A 25416-nucleotide genomic window follows, 5' to 3' on the forward strand; every position below is an offset into this window, starting at 1 on the left:
ATAATAATGGGTCCAATTATTCCAGGGTCTCTAACTTCTGCCATTAACCCATCGACCGGGTGATTGCTACAGCTTATCTCCGTGGTAATCCTGACGTCAGCTTGTCGGGGATCTTCCCTTTGTCCTATCCTTGTCTTCCTGCAACTTGTTTTCTCTCTTGCCTGGTTCTGACCTGAAAATTTCGCTCTCCACAGATGCTGCCTGACCCACCGAGTACTTCCAGCATTTTAGAGTCATAGAGAGACGAGCACAGCAGGGAAACAGGTCCTTCCAGCCCATCAAGTCTGTGCCAACCATTGACCACCCATTTTATCCTCTCCCACATTCCCACCAACTCCCCCCCCCCAAGATTCTACCCCTCACTCACACACCAGGGGGTGGGGGGGGGGAGCAATTTACAGCGGCCAATTAACCCACCAACCCACACGTCTTTGGGACATGGAAACCGGACCGCCTGGGGGAAACCCACAGGGAGAGTGTGCAGACTCCACACACACACACACACACACACACACACACACACACACACACACACACACACACACACACACACACACACACACACACAGACTGCGCCGGAGGTCGGGATCGAACCCGGGTCTCTGGGGCCGTGAGGCAGCTGCGCCGCCCTGCTGCCCCCTACTACACCCCGAAGGAACCAGTGCACTCACCTCGACGTAGTCCTTCACCGCGGTGTCCAACATAACCAGGTCCGTCAGAAAGGTCCCGAGGTAGGGCACCGTGCCCTGGACTACGTTCTACAGAGACAGAGCACAGGAGAATAACCGTCCAGTCCTCCTCGCCCCTCAGTCCCATCGCTGCCCTTCACCTGCAGAAAGCAGGCACCTCGCTCTGTCCCTACCCACTGCTGGCACTCTATACAGCACTGAGAGTAACACTCGCTGCTGGTTTTAGACCTGTCACCTGGAGAAAGGGAAGCTCTGGAGTGGAGTAAATTGAAGTGACTGGAGTGGGACTGGGGAGGAGATTGTCCTGACACTCGGAGAAAGGGAAGTTCTGGAGTGAAATACATGAGGTGACTGGAGTGGGACTGGGTGGGACTGGGGAGGATTGGGACCTGACACTGAGAGAAAGGGAAATTCTGGAGAGGATTATACTTATGTGACTGGAGCGGGACTGAGGAGGAGGCTGACCTGTCAGAGGAGCCACAGGAGACGGCAGATGCTGAAGCAACAAACAATCTGCTGGAGGAACTCAGCGGGTCGAGCAGCGTCCGTGGGAGGAAAGGAATCGTCGACGTTTCTGGTCGAAACCCTGCATCAGAACCTGTCACTTGGAGAAAGGGAAGTTCTGGACTGGATTCCAATGAGGTGAGTGGTGTGGAACTGGTAGGAAAGTGACCTGTTACTTTGAGAAAGGGAAGATCTGGACTGGAGTACATTTGGGTGACTGGAGTGGGACTGGGGAGGAGCGTGACCTGTCACTTGGAGATAGGGAAGTTCTGGACTGGGGTAAATGAGGTGACTGGAGTGGAGAGCAAGACACTGGCAACAGAACGTGAAGCCTGCACTGTGCACAACTTGAAGCATGTCTAAGAGATTCAGAGGGAGTTTTCACCCACTTTCAGCAGTATCATTCCTCTCTAATTGCATTCTAACTCCACTGCTACCTCAGATTATATTTCATTTCCTCTCTCTCAATCTTGCATTAGTGTTATGTTTATTTTGTCATGTAAGTTATGATTAATTTCTGCCCTTCATTTCTGTACTGTGCTGCTGCTGATGCAAAAAGCTAATTTTTTGTGGCATTTATACCCTGGGTATGTATGTCTGACCACCCAGGTCATTCTCTCTTTTCCCCTCTCCCATCAGGCAGAAGATACGGGAGCCTGAGGGCACATACCACCAGGCTCAAGGACAGCTTCTATCCCATGGTGATAAGACTATTGAACGGTTCCCTTATACAATGAGACGGACTCTTGACCTCACAATCTACTTTGTTATGACCTTGCACCTTATTGTCTACCTGCACTGCACTTCCCTGTAGCTGTGACACTTTACTCTGTATTCTGTTATTGTTTTTACCCTGTACTACCTCAATGCACTGTGTAATGAATTGACCTGTACAAACAGTATGCAAGACAAGTTTTTCACTGTACCTCAGTACAAGTGACAATAATAAACCAATACCAATAACTTAAAAAAGCATGCAAACAATAGCTAACATTTAGAGTCATACAGCACAGAGATAAGGCCCTTCAGCTCACTGAATCTGTACTGACCATCAATTTCCCAATTCCCAGTTACATTTGAGACTACATTGTTGTGACAGCAACTTGGGATATTTAATTACCTCAAGGACGCTATGTAAATGGAATTTATAGCCAAAGAATTAAGCCCGCCAAAGAATTAAGCCCTCTCTATTCCATGTTCTATCTGCTGAGAAGCAAAATGTAAAATAAGGTTAAACAGAGACTTACAGGAAGTTTGTGGTCCTTTGGTTTTTTGATATGTTTCTTGTCTGGTGTGGCAAACTTTGAAGTTCCTTCCTGGGAAATCAAAGAACAAGAATTTGTTTTCCTTTTTTAATCCTTTGGCCTGGCATTTAACTGGGGTCACAGAGTGATACAACATGGAAACAGGGCCTTTGGCCCAACCCACCTGTGCCGACCAGCTTTCTTCAGCTCAGCTCGTCCCATTTGCCTGCGTTCGGACCATATCCCTCTAAACCTTTCCTGTCCAAGTGCCTTTTAAACATTGCAATTGTACCTGCCTCTACCACTTCCTCTGGCAGCTCGTTCCACACACCCACCACCCTCTGTATTGAAAAGTTGCCCCTCAGGTCCCCTTTAAATCTTTCCCCTCTCATTGTAAACCTGTGCCCTCTAGTTTTAGACCCCACCTACCCTGGAGAAAAGACTGTGGCTACATACCTCATCTATGCCCCTGGTGATTTTATACAGGTCACCCCTCAGCCTCCTACACTCCAGAGAAAATGTCCGAACGCATCCTTACGCACGGTAGCGTAGCGGTTAGCGCGACGCTATTACAACGCCAGCGATCGGGGTTCGATTCCCGTCGCTGTCTGTAAGGAGTTTGTGTGTTCTCCCGTGTCTGCGTGGGTTTCCTCTGGGTGCTCCGGTTTCCTCCCACATTGCAAAAACGTACGGGTAGGTTAATTTGGGTTTAAAATGGGCGGCGCGGACTCATTGGGCCGGAAGGGCCTCTTACCCCGCTGTAAATAAAATTTAAATTTAAATTTAAATTCAAGCCTTCCTGTCACAGGAACATCTTTTCTGTACCCTCTCTAGGCTACTGATGTCCTTCGTATAGAAGGGCAACCAGAACTGTACGCAGTACTCCAAACGTGGCCTTACCAACGTTTTGTACAGCCGTAACATGACGTCCCAACTCCTGTACTCACTGCCCTGACTGATGAAGGAAAGCGTGCCAAATGCCTTCTTCACCACCCTGTCTACCTGTGTCTCCATTATCAGGGAACTCTGTACCTGCACCCCGAGGTCTTTCTGTTCTACAACACTCCCCAAGGCCCTTCATTTACTGTGTAAGTCCTGCCTTGCTTTGTCCTACCAAAATTCAACACCTTGCATTTATCCGAATTAAACTCCATCAGCCATCCCTTGGCCCACTGGCGCCAGTTGATCGAGATCCCATCGTAATCTTGGTCAACCTTCTTCACCATCCACTACACCACCCAGCCTTTTGAGGTCCCATTGCAGGGAGGCCCCACTCTGGGACAGGGTCACCGAGACTGGCACTCGGAGATGGACCAGCTGTCGCCCTGGGCACTGAGGCCAACTCTTGGTGAAGTGGCGGAGGAAGAAGTTTGCAATTCTCATTCATTGAACGACACAGTGGACTCAGAGATGCCCATTCAGCAGAGCAGACACAACTGGGCCAAGGCAAGGCAACTGGTGGTCAAACAACTCCCAGGTAATGGGCCCCTTATGTGTACAGTTTTGGGCCCTTTATTTTACGAAGGATGTACTGATGTTGGAGAGGGTTCAGAAGAGATTTACGAGGATGATTCCCGGAATGAAAGGGCTTACATACGATGAGCGTTTGTCGGCTCTCGGACTGTACTCACTGAAATACAGAAGAATGAGAGGGCACCTCATAGAAACATTTCGAATGTCGAAAGGACTGGACAGAGTAGATGTGGCTAAGCTGTTTCCCTTGGTGGGTGAGTCCAGGACTAGAGGGCACAGTCTTAGAATTAGAGGGTACCCGTTTAGAACAGAAATGAGGACATATTTCTTTAGCCAGAGGGTCGTGGATTTATGGAATTCGTTGCCACATACAGCTGTGGAGGCCCGATCATTGGGGGTGTTTAAGGAGGAGATTGATAGATATCTAATTGGTCAGGGTATCGAGGGATATGGGGAAAAGGCCGGGAATTGGGGCTAGATAGGAATTGTTTTAGTTTAGCTCATGGAGCAGACTTGATGGGCTGAATGGCCTACTTCTGCTCCTTTGTCTTGTGATCCTGTGACTGCCACTGAGGACTAGGGGCTGGGCCACGGATTGTCTTAAGGCGACATGGATAGATTCCCGATAAGCAATGGAATGAAAGGATAATGGGAATAGATGGGAATGTGAGGTTGACGTTACAACCTGATTGGTCATGATGTATCCAACGGTGGAGTGAGATGGCCCAATCCTGAATCGGGCCTTTATAAAGTTAGAGATAGACACAGCACGGGAACAGAACCTTCGGCCCACCGAGTCTGTGCCAACTATCAAGCACCCATTTGCACCAATCCCATTTTATTCTCCCTACAACTCCCTCCCCCCCTCCCCCAGATTCTACCCCTCACCCACACACTGGGGGGCAACTCACAGCGGCCAATTAACCCACCGACCCCGCACGTCTTTGGGGTTTGGGGAGGAAACCGGAGCACCCGGGGGAAACCCACAGGGTCACGGGGAGAACGTCCAAACTCCACACACACACACACACACACACACACACACACACACACACACACACACACACACACACACACACACACACACACACACACACACACACACTCACACAGCGCCAGAGGTCGGGATCGAACCTGGGTCTCTGGAGCTGTGAGGTAGCGGCTCTACCCGCTGCGCCACTGGGCCACCCACAAGTTTGCTGGATGCCAGCAATGACTATTGGTTGGGTAACAGTCTCACACAGCCGAGGGCTGGAAATTTAATTCTACCATTTTAGTTCTGTACAATGCAATAGGAACATCCAATTTTAAGCATTTAAAATCCAATCCATTTTCCATTTCATGTTAAGATCCTTGGTCTTACTTTAATCAACAGCTCCCGGCTTTGGGAATAATTATTCTTCTCTGAAAAGATCTCCGCGAGGTCCTCGTATCTCCGGAGAATTTCTCTGGGAATAAAAATCAAAGGGAAAATGTTCACTTTGGATCCCTCAGAGAGGTTAAGTGTGGTACTACAGAGCCCCAGATCTCACTCAGCGTGCAAGGGCCTGATACTCACAGGGAAACTTCCCTGCTGCCGTATCCGGCAGACTCTGCAATACTGGGAATCTGGGAATGCTGAACACCCCTACCCTATTCTTGGAACTTTGGGAAGCTTCCAACACTGATCTATCCATACCGTTCCTGGGAATGTTGCCACAGTTATGAGACAATTAACATTTTCCACAATATTTCCTGGGAATCTGGGAATTCTATAAAGACTCAGCCCCTCATCTGGGATCCTGGGAATAGTAAACCACCACCATATGATTCCTGGAATCTACAAAATTCCCCAGTACTAACTGATCCCACTATACCAATCCCAGGAATCTGGGAACGTTGCTCTAGTGGGGACACTGATTCCCATTCTATTCATGGAATTCTCAAGTAATGAGACACTGAGCCCCTCTGACTATTTCCTCAAATTTGGGATCTGCTCCCTGTCCCACAGAATTTGGGAATTTTGCTCCAATACGGGAATTGATTGTGGACTTCAGGAAGGGGTAGTCAGGAGAACACACACCAGTCCTCACTGAGGGGTCAGCGATGGAAAGGGTGAGCAGCTTCAAGTTCCTGGGTGTCAACATCTCAGAGGATCTATCCTGGGCCCAACACATTGATGCAACCATGAAGAAGGCACGCCAACGGCTCTACTTCATTAGGAGTTTGAGGAGATTTGGTATGTCACCAAAGACGTACAGACATACGGTGGAGAGCATTCTGACTGGTTGCATCACCGCCAGGTATGGAGGCTCCAATGCACAGGATCACAAGAGGCTGCAGTGGGTTGTAGACCCAGCCAGCTCCATCACAGGCACAACCTTCCCCGCCATCGAGGACACCTTCGCGAGGCGGTGCCTCAAGAAGGCGGCATCCAACATTGAGGACCCTCACCACCCAGGACATGCTCTCTTCTCGTTACTACCATTGGGGACAAGGTACAGGAGCCTGAAGACCCACACTCAATGTTTCAGGAACAGCTTCTTCCCCTCTGCCATCAGATTTCTGAACAGTCCATGAAACCTACCTCATTATTCCTTTTTTGCACTATTTATTTATTTTTGTGGCTTATAGTAATTCTTATGTCTTTCACTGTACTGCTGCCGCAAAACAACACATTTCACGACATATGTCAGTGATAATAAACCTGATTCTGATTCTGAAACAAGAGTTCCACGCCCATTATTCCTGGGAATTACTAGAAAGTGAACGTGAACAGGGTGTTTCCAGCAGTGGGAGAGTTTAGGACCAGAGGGCACAGCCTCAGAATAGAAGGACGTCCCTTTAGAACTGAGATGAGGAGGAATTTCTTCAGCCAGAGGGTGGTGAACCTGTGGAATCCATTGCCGCAGGTGGCTGTGGAGGCCAAGTCATTGGGTGTATTTAAAGTGGACAGAGGTTGATAGGTCCTCGATTAGTGAGGGCGTCAAAGGTTACGGAGAGACGGCAGGAGAATGGCGTTAACAGGTAAAAATAAATCGGCCATGGTGGAATGACGGAGCAGACTCGATGGGCCGAATGGCCTAATTCTGCTCCTATGTCTTATGGCCTAAATGATATTGCAGTGCTGAGACATGGATCTCTCTACACCATTATTGGTGATCTAGGAATGCTGTAATCCAGGACCACTGATCCCCATACATTATTCTCAGGAATCTGCGCCAATCAAGATACTGTTTCACCCCACACAATTCCTGGGAATCTTGGAATCCTGCTCCTGTATTCGAATGGTGCTCCAGTACTGTGCCACTGTGAATTATTTCTAGGGATCTGTGAATGTTGCTCCGATACTGATCGTCTCCTGCGCACAATTCCTGGGAATCTGGGAACACTGGTCCAATACGGATCGCCTTCTGCACACGGTTCCCGGGAATCTGGGAACACTGCTCCGACATCGAGGCACTGATATCCCCGCCGCACACACGCGCGCACACACACACACATGCGTGCACCCATGCACACACACACAATATGATCCGGTTCCTCTCGCCGTACCTGGGAATTTCTTCCCAGGTTTTCTTCAGCCGGTGCACGGGGTTGGACTGGAGGGCGGAGATGATGGCGTAGAGTGAGGAGAAATTCTTCAGAGCCCGGCATTCCTGCAGGGAAACACAAACAAGGACGTCACCAAATCCCGAGTGGGACAGACGGGGTGGGAGACAGCGGGAAGCGCGGTCACACTGACGGTGGGGAATCCTGAAAAGGCAGCAGCGACAAGGAAGCAACAACAACATACAACAATCCGGCACGCTTGGTGGTGCCGGAGCGGCGGATTTTCCAGACTACTGGATGTTGTTTCATTAACACTCTTAATGCATTTATAACTGCGGGGGGTCGATGGGCCTGAGAGAGAGAATAGGTTACAGGGAAATCAATGGGATTGATTGAGAGCTAGCATAGATCCAATGGGGCGAATGGACTCCTTCCGTGTTGTAAGGAATTATATGTTTGCGAATGGATTCTTGAAGAGCTACAACCTGGAAAACTGGGAAATGGGAATAAACCGACCAGTGTTGTTTTGGCTGGCAACATACAACGGGCCAAGTGTCTGTACAATCGCTGACGTAGAACATAGAACATGGAACATGGAACAGTACAGCACAGGAAAAGGCCCTTCGGCCCACAATGTGCTGAACTAATTAAGCTAATGACACCTGATCCCTTCTGCCTGCACATGGTCCATACCCCTCCATTCCCTGCACATTCATGTGCCTAAGAGCCTCTTAAACGCCTCTATCGTATCTGCCTCCACCCCCACCCCTGGCAGCGCATTCCAGGCCCCCACCGTTCTCTGTGTAAAAAACCTTGCCCCGCACATCTCCTTTGAACTTTACCCCTCTCACCTTAATTGCATGCTCCCTAGTACTTGATATTCCAATCCTGGGAAAAAGATACCGGCTGTCTACTCTACCTATGCCTCTCATAATCTTACAAAACTCTACCAGGTCTCCCCTCAACCTCCAGAGAAAACAACCCAAGTTTGTCCCACCTCTCCTCATAGCACATTCCTCTAATCCAGGCAGCATCCTGGTGAACCTCTTCTGCACCCTCTCCAAAGCCTCCACTTCCTTCCTGTAATAAGGGCAACCAGAACTGAATGCAATACTCCAGATGCGGCCTAATCAAAGCTGCAACATAACTTCCTGACTCTTGAACTCAGTGCCTCCACTAATGTGTAGCGGTTAGTGTGACGTTATTACAGCGCTAGCGATCCGGGTTCAATTCCGGCCGCTCTCTGTAAGGAATTTATACGTTCTCCCCGTATCTGCGTGGGTTTCGTCCGGGTGCTCCGGTTTCCTCCCACGTTCCAAAGGTGTACGGGTTAGGAAGTTGTGGGCGTGCTATGTTGGCGCCTGAAGCGTGGCGACATTTGCGGGCTGTCCCCAGCACATTCTCAGTAACACTAAAACATGTATTTCACTGTGTGTTTCGACGTACACGTGACTAATAAGTATCTAAAGAAGATGAAGGCAAGCGTGCTGTACGCCTCCTTTACCACCCTATCGACTTGTGCGGCCACTTTCAGGGAGCGATGGGCTTGGACCCAAAGGTCCCCCCTGTACATCGGAGACCGACCTACCTCGGCCACCAGCACCCACTTCTCCAGGATGCGCGCCCGTTGTTGCGGCCGCAGCTTGGTGTTGCTGAGGCAGGAGCTGATGACGCAGTTGGTGAGCTTGTTGAACTGCCGGACGGTCGCCCAGATGGTAGGGGCCAGGTTTTCCTTCCCCTTCTTGTCCCGTTGTGACCAGATGGACCCCAGGCAGTGGTATGGTACCACTTTCATGAAGAGCTCCTGGGGAAAAGAAGACACTGGAGGTAATGGCTGGGATACCCACAGCAAAAGAGGCAACAAAGGGGCTCTGCAAATAGTAAGTCACGAGGCTTAGATGAAATATATCCCGGGATGTTAAGAATGAGTATATTGCATTGGATCTATCTCCAACTTACTATGTTCTGGAAGGCAAAAAAACAAGGGGGTTATGGTACAACTTTATAAAACATTGACGCACAAGAGGATCTGTGGATGCTGGAATCTGGAGCAACACACACAAAGTGCTGGAGGAACTCAGCAGGTCAGGCAGCATCCACGGAGGGAAATAAACAGTTGACGTTTTGGGTCGGGATCCTTCATCGGGACTGGAAAGGAAGAAGGCAGAAGCCAGAATCAGAAGGTCGAGGGGAGGGGGAGGAGCACACGCAGGCAGGGGAGAGGTGAGTCCGAGTGAGAGGGGGAAGGGTGGTTGGGGGGGGGTGGGGGAGATGTAATAAACTGAGAGGTGATGGGGGGAAGAGGCAAAGGGCTGAAGGAGGACGAATCCGGTAGGAGAGGGCAGTGGACCTTGGGGGAAAAAGGGAAGGAGGTGGGGAATAGATGGGCGGGTCATGAGGGTGGGGGAGCGGAAAGAGAAGGGGAGGGCACAGGAATGAGGGAAGGCAAGGGGGGGAGGGAGGAGGGAGAAAAAAGAGGGGGGAAGAAGAGGGGAGGGGTTACTGGCAGTTAGAGAAATCGATGTTGAGGCCATCAGGTTGGAGACTCCCAAGGCGGAATATGAGGTGTTGTTCCTCCAACCTGCGTCTGGCCTCAATGTGGCAGTAGAGGAGGCCGTGGACAGACATGTCAGTGTGGGAGTAGAGTGTGGAATTGAAGAGGGTGTCCACAGGGAGAATACTGCGTGAAGTTCTGGTCACCACACTATAGAAAGGATGTGACTGCACTGGAGAGGGTGCAGAGGAGATTCACCAGGATGTTCCTGGGATGGAGAGTTCCAGTTTCTAGGACTCATTGGATCAACTGGATTTGCTTTTCTTGGAACAAAGGATGCTGAGGGGTGGGGGGAATCTGATGGAGGTGTTCAAAGTTATGACAGGAATAGATAAGGTGGACAGTGAGAAACTTTTCCCCATAAACAGCAGTGTCTAAAACTAGACGACATAGATTTCGGATAAGGGGTAAGAGGTTTAGAGGGGACATGAGCAAGAACTTTCTCCCCCAGAGACCAACCAATGACGTTCAGTGACCCTTGTACTGCAAGACATGGTCTGAGTCACACGTGTTAAAACAGCATCAACACATCACACCGTCCTGTTCAAGGGGAAATATAGGCCAGTTGGTTTAACTTTGGGAGCTAGAATCCAATCAAAGGAATTGTGAAAACTGTCACTCAGAAAGGTACAGATTAATCAGTCACCACGGATTTGTTAAGGAAACTTTATTGCTGATTAACCTGAACAAATTTCTTTCGCAATAAGTCAAAAACAGAAAATGCTAGAAACACTCACCAGGTCCAGCGGCGTCCGTGGAAAGAGAAATAGAGTTCACGTTTCAGTTTGAGAGCCTTTCGACCTGAAATGTTAACTATTTCTCTCTCCACAGATGCTGCCTGACCTGCTGAGCCTTCCCAGCATTTTCAGCTTTTGTTTATTTCAGATTTCCAGCACCTGCAGTTTGCTTTTCGCGACAAGGCCAGATCTTTAGATGTCCGTGGACTTCAGCGAAGGTTTTGACAAGGTCCTAAGTGGTAGGATGATCAATAAAAATAAAGCCTGCGGACTCCAAGGGAGGTAAACTGGATCTGAAATCGGCTCAGCGGCAGGAGGCAAGGTTATAGAAGGATGATGGAATTGGTCGTGTGGGTGACAGAGAGGAGAAACACTTCAGGGTGCAGGGCAGTACAGACGGTATGGTTAGTTGAGTAGGAAACTGGCTCATGGCATCTAGTCCTGAGAAGGGGCGGCCTAGTGGCGCAGTGGGTAGAGCTGCTGCCTCTCAGCTCCGGAGACCCGGGTTCGATCCTGACCACCGACGCTGTGTTTGTGTGTGTGTGTGTGTGTGTGTGTGTGTGTGTGTGTGTGTGTGTGTGTGTGTGTGGTTTACACATTCTCCCCATCACCCCGTGGGTGTCCCCCAGGTGCTCCGAGTCAATGAGTGAATTGGCCGCTGTAAATTGCCCCCAGTGTGTGGATGAGGGGTAGAATCTGGGGGTGGGTGGGGGGAGTGGATGGGAGTGTGGGGAGAGTGGGACTAATCTATTCTCTGTCACACACCCATTAACCACTGCCCCATATTTTATTTCCTAATTTACAGGAATGAAACATATCAAATTTGGGCAAAAGTCAGCGAAAACTCCAAATACTATGGCTTGAAGAAGTTTTGAGTCCAGAAGTACAGTGAGTCCCTTCTGGTACACTGTCCTTAACCAGACTATGGCTGGGTTGCCTGAACGTTAGCCTCACATTTTCTCCCAACACAGTCCATTTGGCCTATCAATTCTGTGCTAGCTCTCAGACCAATCCCGTTCCCTCACTTTTTTCCTTGCAACCCATTTGTCCCCACATTCCCATCAACTGCCCCGGCAGATTCTACCCCCTCACCCACACACTGGGGGCAATTAACCCACCGACCCACGTGTCTCTGGGATGTGGGAGGAAACCGGAGCACCCGGGGGAAACCCATGCGGTTACAGGGAGAACGTGCAAACTCCACACACACACACACACACACGGCGCCGGAGGTCGAGATCGAACCTGGGTCTCTGGCGCCGTGAGGCAGCGGCTCTACCCGCCCCACCACCCTCAGTGTATTCCATCTCACCGACCCGGAATGCTGAGCCTGACCCCCGAGACCTGCTCCCTGTCAAGGCTTCGATGCACAAAGCTCCGCCTAGTGCTCACCGCGTCCATCATCGTGAGCTGGGCCGCTGCCATGTCCGCCATGAAGGTGAGGATGTCAGTCGGTTCCGATCTGTGCGTGGGCTGCCTCTTGTTCTCCTCCGTCTGGTTACCTGCCGATCAAAAACATCGCTTGGGCACCAAGGAATGGGATGAAGACTTTTCAAAAGGGGAGAGCACATATGCAGTTGATGGGCTGAATGGCCTCTTGGGGTGGAATTGCCACCATAAATGGAAGAACCTTGTTCTATTTATTATTACCGTGTACACTGTTTACTCTGTGAGCTTCACGTGAGCAGGGAATTTCATTGCACCCTGGTGTATGTGACAACAAACTAACTTGAGTCTGAATCCGAATTTGAAAAGGATATCATTTCCATAGAATCAGACTGATTCCTGGATGGTTGGACTGTTGTAGAAGAGACCAGGTTGACTGGTCCTGTTTTCATTGGAAGAACGAGAGGGGACCTCATTGAAATTACAAAGCTTTGACAGGCTGGATATCATGGAAGATGTCCCCCTGGCTAGTGGGGGTCAAGAACCAGGAGTTGCTGTCTCAGGATGCAGGGGAAGAAAGGCAAGACTGGTCTGAGTAGAAATCTCCTCACTCAGGGGGCGGAATTCCCATCAGCTCCAACCCAACACCGTACCCCACACCCCCCAACTTCAAACACCCATCTGTACACTGGCCACAATCCACAGCGGCCAATTAACCCACTGACCCGCACATCTTTGGGACGGGTTGGGTGGTGGGGGGGGGGGGGGGTTTGAGGGCGGGGGAGACACATGCGGTCACAGGGAGAACGTGTGAACTGCACAGACACACAGACAGCGCCGGAGGTCGGGATCGAACCCGGGTCTCTGGGGCTGTGAGGCAGCAGCTCTACCTGCTGCGCCACTTTCAAATTTCAACAGAGATCTCTGGACATCAGAGGAATTAAGGGATGTGGTGATAGGGCATGGAATGGGACTTGAGGTAGATCAGCCGTTATTTTATTGAAGGCCAGAACAGGTTTGAGGGGCTGAATGGCCTATTTTCTACATGCTCTTTCTTATGTTGCTACAGTGCCTTCAGGCACCAGTCTCACCCACCCTCGGCTCCATTGTCTACACTTCCCGCTACCTCGGGAAAGCAGCCAACATCATCAAAGACCCCACCCACCCAGGACATCCTCTCTTCTCCCCCCTCCCATCGGGCAGAAGATACGAAAGCCTGAGAGCACGTACCACCAGGCTCGAGGACAGCTTCTATCCCACTGTTATCAGGCTCTTGAACAGACCTCTCATACGCTAAAGACGAACCCTTGATCTCCCAATCTACCTCGTCGTGGCCCCTGCACCTTATTTGTCTACCTGCACTGCACTTTCTCTGTAACTGTAACACTATATTCTGCATTCTGTTTTCTTTTTACTACCTCGATGTACTTACGTGCGGAATGATCTGTCTGGATGGCACACAAACAAAAACTTCACTGTATCTCGGTACATGTGACAATAATAAACCAATCCCCGATATCGGCTATAGGGGCGATCCCAGGCTTATGTTCGAGGTACTACCACAGTGCTGTTGTATTGGAATCTCCAAGACTTTTGATCCAATTTTATCAAGGAATGGGATACACGTCCGGGTCTGGGGGGGGGGGGGGGGGGGGGGCAAGGTTCCCAAGAACCTTCTACCCTTGTTGACCCAGAGATCACGGGGTTCGGGAGAACAAAGTGCACCCCAGCAAGCGTCAGGATAAAGGAAGCACGTACTGTTCGGTAGTGTTTGACCATCGCTGCTGGATAACTTCTCGTTCTGCGCTAGGATTTCTTCTGCCCGGCGCTCCAGCTCCGTGCCCCGGGACTCCTTCCTTATGTAACGCACCAGACGCTTCAGGCAAGCATTATCCAGGCTCTGGAAGTCTTCGGAATATTGTTCCATCCAGGTGGAAAAGACAGAGGTGGCAATACTGAAACAGGGACACAGGAGAGTTAAGAAAAGTCTCACGGCTGGTCGACACACATTGAACAACAGACGGGGAGGAGAAGGAGGGATGGAGGTGTCACAAGCAGGGTGGATAAAGGGGAACCAGTAGATGCAGTATACCTAGAAGACATTTGATGAGGTGCCATGTTAAAAGTGACTGCACAGCGGCACAACAGGTAGAGCTGCTGCCTCACAACTGTGGCGACCTGGGTTCGATCCCGATCTCCGGCACTGTCTGTGTGTGTATGTGGAGTTTGGACGTTCTCCCCGTGACCCTGTGGGTTTCCCCCGGGTGCTCCAGTTTCCTCCCACATCCCAATGACATGCGGGTCAATAGGTTAATTGGTCACTGTAAATTGCCCCCAGTACGTGAGTGAGTGGTAGAGTCTGGGGGGAGTTGAGGGAGTGAATGAAATGCAGTGGAGCTCAAGTATTCGGGAACCGGGGTCCCGGGGTCCCGGTGAGTTTAAAGGGAATGACGTACTTGACAACAAATGATATGTTTTTAGAGAGACTTGCTTGCAAGTGTGAAGTGTTACACCTTAGGAGGTCTAATGTTAGGGGAAAGCATACAGTTAATGGCAGGACCCTTAACAGCGTTCCCCATTACAGGAAGGATGCGGAGGCTTTGGAGAGGGTGCAGAAGAGGTTCACCAGGATGCTGCCTGGTTTAGAGGGCACGTGTTATAAGGAGAGGGTGGACAAACTTGGGTTGTTTTTTCTGGAGCGGCGAAGGCTGAAGGGAGATCTCACAGAAGATTATAAAATTATGAGAGGCATAGACAAGGTAGGCAGTCAGAATCCTTCTCCTAGGGTAGAAATGTCAAACACTAGAGGGCATGCATTTAAAGTGAGAGGGGGAAAGTTTAAAGGAGATGTGTGGGGCAATTTTTTTACACAGAGAGCGGTGGGTGCCTTGAATGTGCTGCCAGGGGTGGTGGTGGAGGCAGATATGATAGAGGGGTTTAAAGAGGCTGTTAGATAGACACATGAATACACAGGGAGTGGAGGGATATGGAGCATGTGCAGGCCAGAAGAGAAGTAGTTTAATTTGGTATCGTATTCGGCACAGACGTTGTGGGCCGAAGGGCCTGTCCTGTGCTGTTCTATGTTCTATGTTGGATGCATATTAACCAGTTGAAATCACGTGATCTTTGAAGTGGTGTTGACATGCAGCCCTGTTGTGGGGAACTTGCTCACAGTAAGAACACCCACTTGGCAAAGTCCTCCTGTCCGGATGGCCCACTTTAACAAGGTTGGAAGAACGAACGGTGCTTGGGAAAATTCCCTTCCACACGAGAGAGCAATGGGCCTTGGGTTAATTCCCCACAGTGGGAGCCCCCACGACCTCCAGCTAAGGTGGAGACCCTTCAGTCCAACACGCCGGGAACAAGTTACCACACTCGGTCCTGTTTTCCTGCTCCTTCCCCACAGCCTTTTTTGTTTTTATCTCCTCTTCAACTCTCAAAGACGGGCGTGATTGCACTGGAGGGGAGACTCACCGGATGTAAAAGGAACTTGTACGTGGATAGGAAAGGTTGAGAGGGATACGGGCCAAACACTGGCAAATGGGACTGGCTTAGATAGACAGGTAGGTAGAACAGTACAGCACAGGAACAGGCCATTCGGCCCACAATGTTGTGCCGAACTAATTAAACAAGTAAACACCTAACTAAACTAATCCCTTCTGCCTGCACAAGGTCCATATCCCTCCATTCTCTGCATATTCATGTGCCAATCTAATAGCCTCTTAAATGCCTCTATCATATCTGCCTCCACCACCACCCCTGGCAGCGCATTCCAGGCACCCACCACTCTCTGTGTAAAAAAATTGCCCCGCACATCTCCCTTAAACTTCCGCCCCCCTCACCTTAATTGCATGCCCCCTTGTATTTGATATTCCAATCCTAGGGAAAAGATACAGGCTGTCTACTCTACCCACCACTCTCTGCGTAAAAAACCTTTCCTCACACATCTCCTTTGAACCTGCCCCCTCTCCCTTTAAATGCATGCCTTCTAGTATTAAACATTTCGAACCTGGGAAAAAGATACTGGCTGTCTACTCTATCTATGCCTCTCATGGTCTTTATAAACTTCGATCAGGTCTCCCCTCAGCCTCCACCGCTCCAGAGGAAACAACACAAGTTTGTCCAACCTCTCCTTATAGCTCATGCCCTCCAATCCAGGCAGCATCCCGGTGAACCTCTTCTGCACCCTCTCCAAAGCCTCCACATCCTTCCTGTAATGGGGGCAACCAGAACTGAATGCAATACTCCAGATGTAGCCTAACCAGAGGTTTAGATGGGCTGCTGAGATGGGCATCTTGGTCCGTGTGGACGAGTAGGTCTGGAGAGCCCACCTCCGTGCTGTAGGACTCCGTTACCCTGTGTTGCCTGGGGTGGAGCGTTTCAGTGACGAGGAGAGACTGGAGAGGCCGGGTCTGTTCTTCCCGAAATGGAGGAGGCTGAGGGGGGACCCCATAGAGTCATCCAGCACGGAAACAGGCCATTCAGCCCAACTGGTCCATGCGGACCGAGACACCCACCTGAGCTGGTCCCATTTGCTCACGTTTGGCCCATATCCTGGTAACCTTCCTTCTCCATGTACTGTACCTGTCCAAGTGTCTTTTTAAACATTGTAATTGTACCCAGCTCTACCGCTTCCTCTGGCAGCTTGTTCCACATACCCACCACCCTCTGGGTGAAAAAGTTGCCCCTCAGGTCCCTATTACATTTCTCCCCTCTCACAGCCCCTCTATGCCCTCTTGATTCTTGATACCTCCAACCCTGGGGAAAAGACTGTGACAATATATCTGAACTATGCCCCTGATGATTTTATATACCCCTGTAAGGTCACCCCCTCAGCCTCCTATGGGAGATAGTTTTGTGATAGATGTGGACAACTCTTGGAGGTGTACATCTGATAGAAGTGTATGTCTGACAGAGGTGTACATCTGACAGAGGTGTACATCTGACAGAGGTGTACGTCTGACAGAGATATACGTCTGATAGAGGTGTACGTCTGACAGAGGTGTACGTCTGACAGAGATATACGTCTGATAGAGGTGTACATCTGACAGAGGTGTACGTCTGACGGAGGTGTATGTCTGACGGAGGTGTACAAAATTCTGAGGGGCCATGGAATAACGTCCCATCTGAAAGCCCCACATCGAAGTGTGCAGCAGAGCCTCAGCGCTGATGGACAATTGTCCTCGATTTGTCAGCCTGAGTCTCCCAACGGGACTCCATGCCACCATCTCCTGAGAAGGCCTTGCATCGAACGTTAGTCCTACGGCAGCTGGAGAGTGAGAAATCTCACGATATCAGCGCAAGTCCGCCCCTCGTGACCGACCGTGACACCCTTCCAGCCTTCATCCCATCGGCTGGGGGGCTCCATTTGTGCGGAGGTCGGGACAATAGGTTGATACAGCCCCTGACAAGAGGAGAACAAGGAAAAAAAGGACGATGAGGAAACTTACAGCCGGAAGTGGTCCCAACTCTTCACTGAGCAGCAATCCGAGGTTTTCGCTGTTTCTGTCTTTAAGTATTCCAACCTGTCAAGACACAAGTGCAGAGTTCACACCATCCATCCATTCCTGGTACAGTGAAACTCCACTCATCCGGCTCCCTCCGGACTTTGGTGGTGCTGGACTGACATTCCGGACTGTCCGATGTTGTTTCATTGAAACTCCGACTGACTTTTAATTGACTTTCTTTTAAAAAGGATATTACACGGCAACAGTTCGGTGAACTCGGTGTGCTTAAAGGGAGCACGGGATCCGGGGTCCCAGTGAGTGGAAATTGCAAACATCACTTTGGTGAAGCCAGGTGCCAAACCACTGGGATTTCCAAAAGTTCAGAGAGCGGATTATCGGAATTTTAGTGTATTAGTCTAGCATCAGCTCTCCAAGTCGCAAGTGCCGGGTATATACGGGAACCCAGCAAGTTATAATTATTCTATTTACTAATTTCGGCTGTAACGTCTACAGTTCATTCGAATATGTAGAACAGTACAGAACAAGAACAGGCCTTTCAGCCCACCGTGTCTGTGCCGAACACGATGCCAAATTAAACTAAATCCCTTCTGTCTGCACATGATCCATATTCCGCCTTGGGAGTCTCCAACCTGATGGCCTCAACATAGATTTCTCGAACTTCCGGTAACCCCATCCCTTCTTTTTCTCCCCCCCCCCCACCCCACTCCTTTGTCTTCCCTCATTCCTGTGGATCCCTTCCCCTGCCTTGATGACCTGCCCATCTCCTCCCCTCCCCTCCCCCATCCTTTATTCCATGGTCCGCTGCCCTCTCCCACCGGATTCCTTCTCCTTCAGCCATTTGCCTCTTCTACCGATCACCTCTCAGTTTATTACATCTTCCACCCCCCTGCCCCACCCACCCACCTTCCCCCCCCCTCACCTGGACTCACCTGTCCCCTGCCTGAGTGCGCTCCTCCCCCTCCCCCACCTTCTTATTCTGGTTTCTGCCCCCTTCCTTTCCAGTCCTGACGAAGGGTCTCGGCCCGAAACGTCGACTGTTTATTTCCCTCCGTGGATGCTGCCTGACCTGCTGAGCTCCTCCAGCAGTTTTTGTGTGTTGCTCCAGAATCCAGCATCCACAGAATTTCTTGTGTATCTGTATCCGTCCATTCCCTGCTTGTTTATGTGCCTGTCTAAAAGCCTCTTAAATGCCTCCATCGTGTCTCCTTCCACCACCACACCTGGCAGCCCGTTCCAGGCACCCACCGCTCTCTTTTCAAAAAACTTACCCTGCACACCTCCTTTAAGTTTTCCCCCTCTCACCTTAAACCTATGCCCTCTAGTATTGGACAAAGACTCTGCCTCTCTACCATATCTATGCCTCTCATAATTTCTATCAGGTCTCCCCTCAGCCTCCGGCGCTCCAGAGAAAAAAACCCAGGTTTGTCCAACCTCCCCTTGTGCACGTCATCAACTTACAACTGAGGGAGAGGGCCAAAGGGCCTATTTCCCTGCTGTGCGACTCTGTGACCCTGTGAATTTTGGAACAAAAGTGCTGGTGGATTGGGTGAGGGGCTGAGAGATAATGCTGGTATTCTGCACAGATACAGATCGAACTGACAGAGAAATTCTCCCATCCAAATCTTGCGGACTTGTAAAGCCAGCATATATAGAGGGGGATATTTTCTCAGAATGCAGTATCATTTTAACAGTTAAAGAACATTGGGTCTCTTGGTGAACTCCTGGAACAGTCTATTATTAACACGAGGAAATATACCAAATGTACAATATTGTAACCGGTCTTGAGAACAGAGGACAGTACAGCACAGGAACAGGCCCTTCGGCCCACAATGTTGTGCTGAACTAACTAAACAGGTAATTAAATGCCTAACTAAACTAATGCCTTCTGCCTGCACATGGTCCATACCCCTCCATTCTCTGCACATTCATGTGTCTGTCTAAGAGCCTCTTAAACACCTCTATCGTATCTCCCTCCACCACCACCCCTGGCAGCACATTCCAGGCACCCACCGCTCTCTGTGTAAAAAACTTGCCCCGCACATCTCCTTTGAACTTTCCCCCTCTCACCTTGCATGCCCTCTAGTATTAGACATTTCAACCCTGGTAAAAAGATACCAACTGTCTACTCTATCTATGCCTCGCATAATCTTATAAACCTCTATCAGGTCTCCCCTCAGCCTCTGCCACTCCAGAGAAAACAACCCAAGTTTGTCCAACCTCTCCTTATAGCTCATGACCTCTAATCCAGACAGTTTCCTGGTGAACCTCTTCTGCACCCTCTCCAAAGCCTCCACGTCCTTCCTGTAATGGGGCAACCAGAACTGAATGCAATACTCCAGATGCAGAGCTACTAGAGTTTTATAAAGCTGCAACATAACTTCCTGACTCTTGAGTTCAGTGCCCTAACTAATAAAGGCAAACATGCTGCACGCCTTCTTTACCAGCCTATCAACCTGTGCAGCCACTTTCAGGAAGCTATGGACTTCAAAGAACTCAGCCAACATTGTTGAGAGAATCGCAGGATTAGTACAGCACAGAAAGAAGTTATTCAGCCTGTTGGGTCTGTGCTTAACCTTTGGAAGAATTGGTGATGCATTCCCGGGTCGTTCTTCATAACCCTGGAATGCTTTTTCTCCCCCAAATATTTATCCAATCCCCTTCTGGAAGGCTGCTAAGGTGTAATGTGTTCCCACCAACCCACCAGGGAACACAATCCAAACCCCGTACACTCATGGCCATAAGTACCTACCCCTTTGTTCACAGAATGGTTGAACACACGAGGAGGCCATTCAGCCCAACATGTTCTGTTGGATTAGGGTCCAGATTGTTGTGTTCACTGTGTTTTTCCTTGTAGTTTTAGCTTTGTTTACACTCCTACATGTTTGTAGAATCACCCGTTTGCCTGTAAACTTTTAGTAACTTGTAGTATATTTGTTTCTATACTTCTGTAGTTTCTCTGTCTGCAAAGCTGAAGTGTGTCTCAGTCAGAACCTGTTCACAGTTTCCTTATCTAAACTGGTTTAGTTCAGTTTGCAGGAGAAAGGGAGAGCATGTGGTCAAGTTCCTTTGCAGTCCAGTTACTTCTGGCTGACCCTGCCTGACCTGTACTATGATGAACATCTAATTAGACGGCTGTAACCATAAGATTTTTGCCTCATTCTTGACTTCCAAAGAACCTTCTGGACAACATCATCTCCAGATCTAACAGTTCATTCTGACTGTCTAACAAAGCAACTCACTAGTTTCAGCCCTTCGCAATCTCCACAGCGTTGTAAATTTTTCCTCACTGCCTGGAGGTCGATGACCAGTGGTGTTCCGCAGGGATCTGTTCTGGTCTTTGTGATTTTTTATAAATGACTTGAATGAGTTTGTGGAAGGGTGGGTTAGTAAGTTTGCTGATAATACAAAGGTTGGTGGTGTTGTGGATAGTGTAGAAGGTTGCTGTAGATTACAACAGGATATTGATAGAATGCAGAGCTGGGCTGAGAAGTGGCAGATGGAGTTCAACCTGGATAAGTGTGAAGTGATACACTTCAGGAGATCGAATTCGAAGGCAGAATGCAAGGTTAGTGGCAGAGTGGAGCAACAGGAGGATCTTGGTGTCCACGTCCATAGATCCCTCAAGGTTGCCGTGTAGGTCGATAGGGTTGTTAAGGAGGCATATGGTGCGTTGGCCTTCATTAGTCGGGGAATTGAGCTCAAGAGCCGTGAGGTGATGTTGCAGCTCTCTAGGACTCTGGTCAGACCACACTTGGAGTATTAGAACATAGAACAATTACAGCACAATTCAGGCCCTTCGGCCCACACAGCTGTGCCGAACATGTCCCTACCTTAGTAATTACTAGGCTTACCCGTAGCCCTCTATTTTACTCAGCTCCATGTACCTATCAAACAGTCTCTTGAAAGACCCTATCATATCCGCCTCCACCACCGTTGCTGGCAGCCATTTCCACTCACTCACCACTCTCTGAGTAAAAAAACTTACCCCTGACATCTCCTCTGTACCTGTTCCCCAGCACCTTAAACCTATGTCCTATTGTGGGCACCATTTCAGCCCTGGGGAAAAGCCTCTGACCATCTACCCTATCAATACCTCTCATCATCTTATACACCTCTATCAGGTCCCCCCTCATCCTCTGTTTCTCCAAGGAGAAAAGACCGAGTTTCCTCAACCTGTTTTCATAAGGCATGCTCCGCATTCCAGGCAGCATCCTTGTAAATCTCCTCTGCACCCTCTCTATAAACTTCCACATCTTTCCTATAGTGAGGCGACCAGAAATGAGCACAATACTCCAAGTGGGGTCTGACCAGGGACCTATATAGCTGCAACAATACCTCATGGCTCTTAAACTCAATTCCCCAATTGATGAAGGACAATACACCTTCTTAACCACAGAGTCAACCTGCGCAGCCGCTTTGACCGTCCTATGGACTCGGACCGCAAGATCCCTCTGATCCTCCACACTGCCAAGAGTCCTACCATTAATACTATATTCCGCCAACATATTTGACCTACCAAAATGAACCACTTCACACTTATCTGGGTTGAACTGCATCTGCCACTTCTCAGCCCAACTCTGCATCCTATCTATGTCCCTCTGTAACCTCTGACAGCCCTCCAAACTATCCACAACACCTCCAACCTTCATGTCATCCACAAACTTACTAACCCACCCCTCCACTTCCTCATTCAGGTCGTTTATAAAAATCACAAAGAGTAAGGGTCCCAGTACAGATCCCTGAGGTACACCACTGGTCACCGACCTCCACTCAGAATACGACCCTTCAACAACCACTCTTTGCCTTCTGTGGGCCAGCCAGTTCTGGATCCACACTGCAATGTCCCCTTGGATCCCATGTCTCCTCACCTTCTCCATAAGCCTCGCATGGGGTACCTTATCAAACGCCTTGCTGAAATCCATATACACTACATCTACTGCTCTCCCTTCATTGATGTGCTTAGTCACATGCTCAAAAAATTCAATCAGGCTCGTAAGGCAGGACCTGCCCTTGACAAAGCCATGCTGACTATTCCTAATCATATTATACCTCTCCAAATGTTCATAAATACTGCTTCTCAGGATCTTCTCCATCAGCTTACCAACCACTGAGGTAAGACTCACCGGTCTATATTTTCCCGGGCTATCCCTACTCCTTGAATAAGGAAACAACATCCGCAACACTCCAATCTTCTGGAACCTCTCCCATCTCCATGTGATCAGTTCTGGTCGCCTCATTATAGGAAGGATGTGGAAGCTTTAGAGGGAGTGCACAGGAGATAGACCCATAGAACAATACAGCACAATATAGGCCCTTCAGCCCACAATGTTGTGCCGACCTTTAAACCTCGCCTAAGACTATCTAACCCCTTCCTCCCACATATCCCCCTATTTTAAATTCCTCCAAATGCTTGTCTAACAATTTACCAGGATGTTGCCTGGATTGGAGACCATGTCTTATGAGGATAGATTGAGCAAGCTAGGGCTTTTCTCTTTGGAGAGAAGGAGGCTGAGAGGTGATTTGATAGAGGTGTACGAGATAAGAGGCATAGATCGAGTGGACAGTCAGAGATTCTTTCCCAGGGTGATAATGGCTAACACGGCGGGACATACTTTTAAGGTGATTGGAGGAAGGTATAAGGGGGATGTCAGGGGTAAGTTTTTTACATGGACAGTGGTGGGTGTGTGGAACGCACTGCCGGCAGAGGTTGTGGGGGCAGATACATTTGGGACATTTACGAGACTCTTAGATAGACATATGAATGATAGAGAAATGGAGGGCTATGGGAGGGAAGGGTTAGATAGACCTTAGAGCAGGATAAAATGTCGGCACAACATTGTGGGCCGAAGGGCCTGTACTGTGCTGTAATGTTCTATGTTCTATGTACTGATAACCCTGCTTTGTGGCACCTTTGGAAGTCGATATTGTCTCCACTTCTTCAGCCAATCACCTTAAATATGTGCTTCTTTTTCAGCACAGACATTGTGGGCCGAAGGGCCTCTTCCTGCGCTGCAAGGTTCTATTTATTTAATCTTTCAACCACTGCAAACAGTTTCTTAGTTGTAAGGAGAGGTTGAACAAACTTGGGGTGTTTTCTCTGGAGCGCCAGAGACTCTGAGGGGAGACCTGATAGAGGTTTATAATGAGAGGCACAGACAGAGGAGACAGTCAGACAGGGTGGAGACTTGGAGTACTGTGTCCAGTTCTGGTCGCCTCATTATAGGAAGGATGTGGAAGCATTGGAAAGGGTGCAGAGGAGATTTACCAGGATGCTGCCTGGTTTGGAGAGTATGTATTATGAGGAGAGACTAAGGGAGCTAGGGCTTTACTCATTGGAGAAAAGGAGGATGAGGGGAGACATGATAGAGATTATCAAAACATTAAGAGGAATAGATAGAGTGGACAGCCAGCGCCTCTTTCCCAGGGCACCAATGCTCAATACAAGAGGCCATGGCTTTAAAGTAATGGGTGGGAAGTTCAAGGGAGATATCAGAGGGAGGTTTTTCACCCAGAGAGTGGTTGGTGCATGGAATGCGCTGCCTGGGGTGGTGGTGGAGGCAGGTACATTGGTCGAGTTCAAGAGATTGTTAGATAAGCATATGGAGGAATTTAAAATAGAGGGATATGTGGGAGGAAGGGGTTAGATAGTCTTAGGTGAGGTTTAAAGGTTGGCACAACATTGTGGGCCGAAGGCCTCTATTGTGCTGTACTGTTCTATGGGTCTATGGAAACGTCGAATACTAGAGGGTATAGGCTTAAGGTGAGAGGGGGGAAAAGTTTAAAGGAGATGTGCAGGGCAGGTTTACTTAACACAGCAGTGGGTGTCTGGAATGCGTTGGCAGAGAAAGTGGTGGAAGAAGGTACGATGGAGACATTTAAGAGGCATTCAGACAGGCATGTGAACAGGCAGGGAATGGAAAGATATGGATCATGTACAAGTGGACTGGCATCATGTTCGGCACAGACATCGTGGGCTGAAGGGCCTGTTCCTGTGCTGTACTGTCCCGTGTTCTATGTAACTCTTCACCTGAGGAAGTTAAATTCAAGTAACTAATTACGCAAACCTAGAATTAAGAAGCTAATATCAGTAATGGTGACCAGACCTGTTGTAGAAACCAAACCAGGTAACTTACAATCTATCTTGTCGTGGCCCTTGCACCTTATTGTCTACCTGCACCGCACTTTCTCTGTAACTGTCACACAATACGTTCTGTTTTCTTTCTCTCTGTACATCCTCGATGCAATTATGCACGGAATGATCTGTCTGGAAGGCATGCAAACAAAAGCTTTTCACTGTATCTCAGTACAGGTGACAATAATAAACCAATTACTAATCACCATATCTGTTCGTAGCCCAGTAAATTGCCTCTGGATTGCTTCCAACGGAATATTGTCCTTCTTTAACTAAGGAGACCAATGCTGTACACAGTGCTTTACGTGGTGGATTCCCCAGTGCCCTGTGTGACTGAAGATAAGATTCTGTTCTCTCTTCTCTCAGAGAGTGGGGAATCTCTGGAATTCTCTGCCCCCGGGGGAGGTGGAGGCCGGGTCTTCAGATATACTTAAGGCGGAGATGGATAAATCTTTGAAAGATCGAGGATTTGAGGGCAACAGGGAAGAGGAGATGATGCCTGGGGCAGATCAGCCATGATCCCATTGAGTGAGGGGCCGAGTGGCCTACACCTGCTCAGATTTTCTTGTGGCTTTGTGCAGGGTTAGCTTTTCCAATCACTTGCTGAGCCTGCGTTTGAGGCTCATACAATCGACGGTTTTACCCTACTTGGCTCCCGAAACTTCCAACTGACCACATCATGTGTGGGACAGATTTGG

At 49.3% G+C, this 25416-nt stretch overlaps 1 protein-coding gene across 4 annotated transcripts in view; it reads right to left on the reverse strand.

The window, feature by feature from the left end:
• Positions 1 to 25416, reverse strand: part of LOC127585879 (ral guanine nucleotide dissociation stimulator-like) — a 113014-nt gene that overhangs the window by 23542 nt on the left and 64056 nt on the right. For all 4 annotated transcript variants that reach the window (XM_052043591.1, XM_052043594.1, XM_052043593.1 and 1 more), the window contains exons 4-11: positions 17569 to 17643; positions 13877 to 14073; positions 12125 to 12234; positions 9030 to 9245; positions 7445 to 7548; positions 5274 to 5358; positions 2441 to 2509; positions 672 to 758 (exon numbers count right to left, since the gene is read on the reverse strand). In XM_052043591.1, coding sequence (XP_051899551.1) covers positions 672 to 758; positions 2441 to 2509; positions 5274 to 5358; positions 7445 to 7548; positions 9030 to 9245; positions 12125 to 12234; positions 13877 to 14073; positions 17569 to 17643 — 943 coding nt within the window. The remainder of the gene's footprint in view (positions 1 to 671; positions 759 to 2440; positions 2510 to 5273; positions 5359 to 7444; positions 7549 to 9029; positions 9246 to 12124; positions 12235 to 13876; positions 14074 to 17568; positions 17644 to 25416) is intronic.

The sequence above is a fragment of the Pristis pectinata genome, chromosome 34 (genome assembly GCF_009764475.1).
Source record: "Pristis pectinata isolate sPriPec2 chromosome 34, sPriPec2.1.pri, whole genome shotgun sequence".
NCBI classification, from domain to species: Eukaryota; Metazoa; Chordata; class Chondrichthyes; order Rhinopristiformes; family Pristidae; genus Pristis; species Pristis pectinata.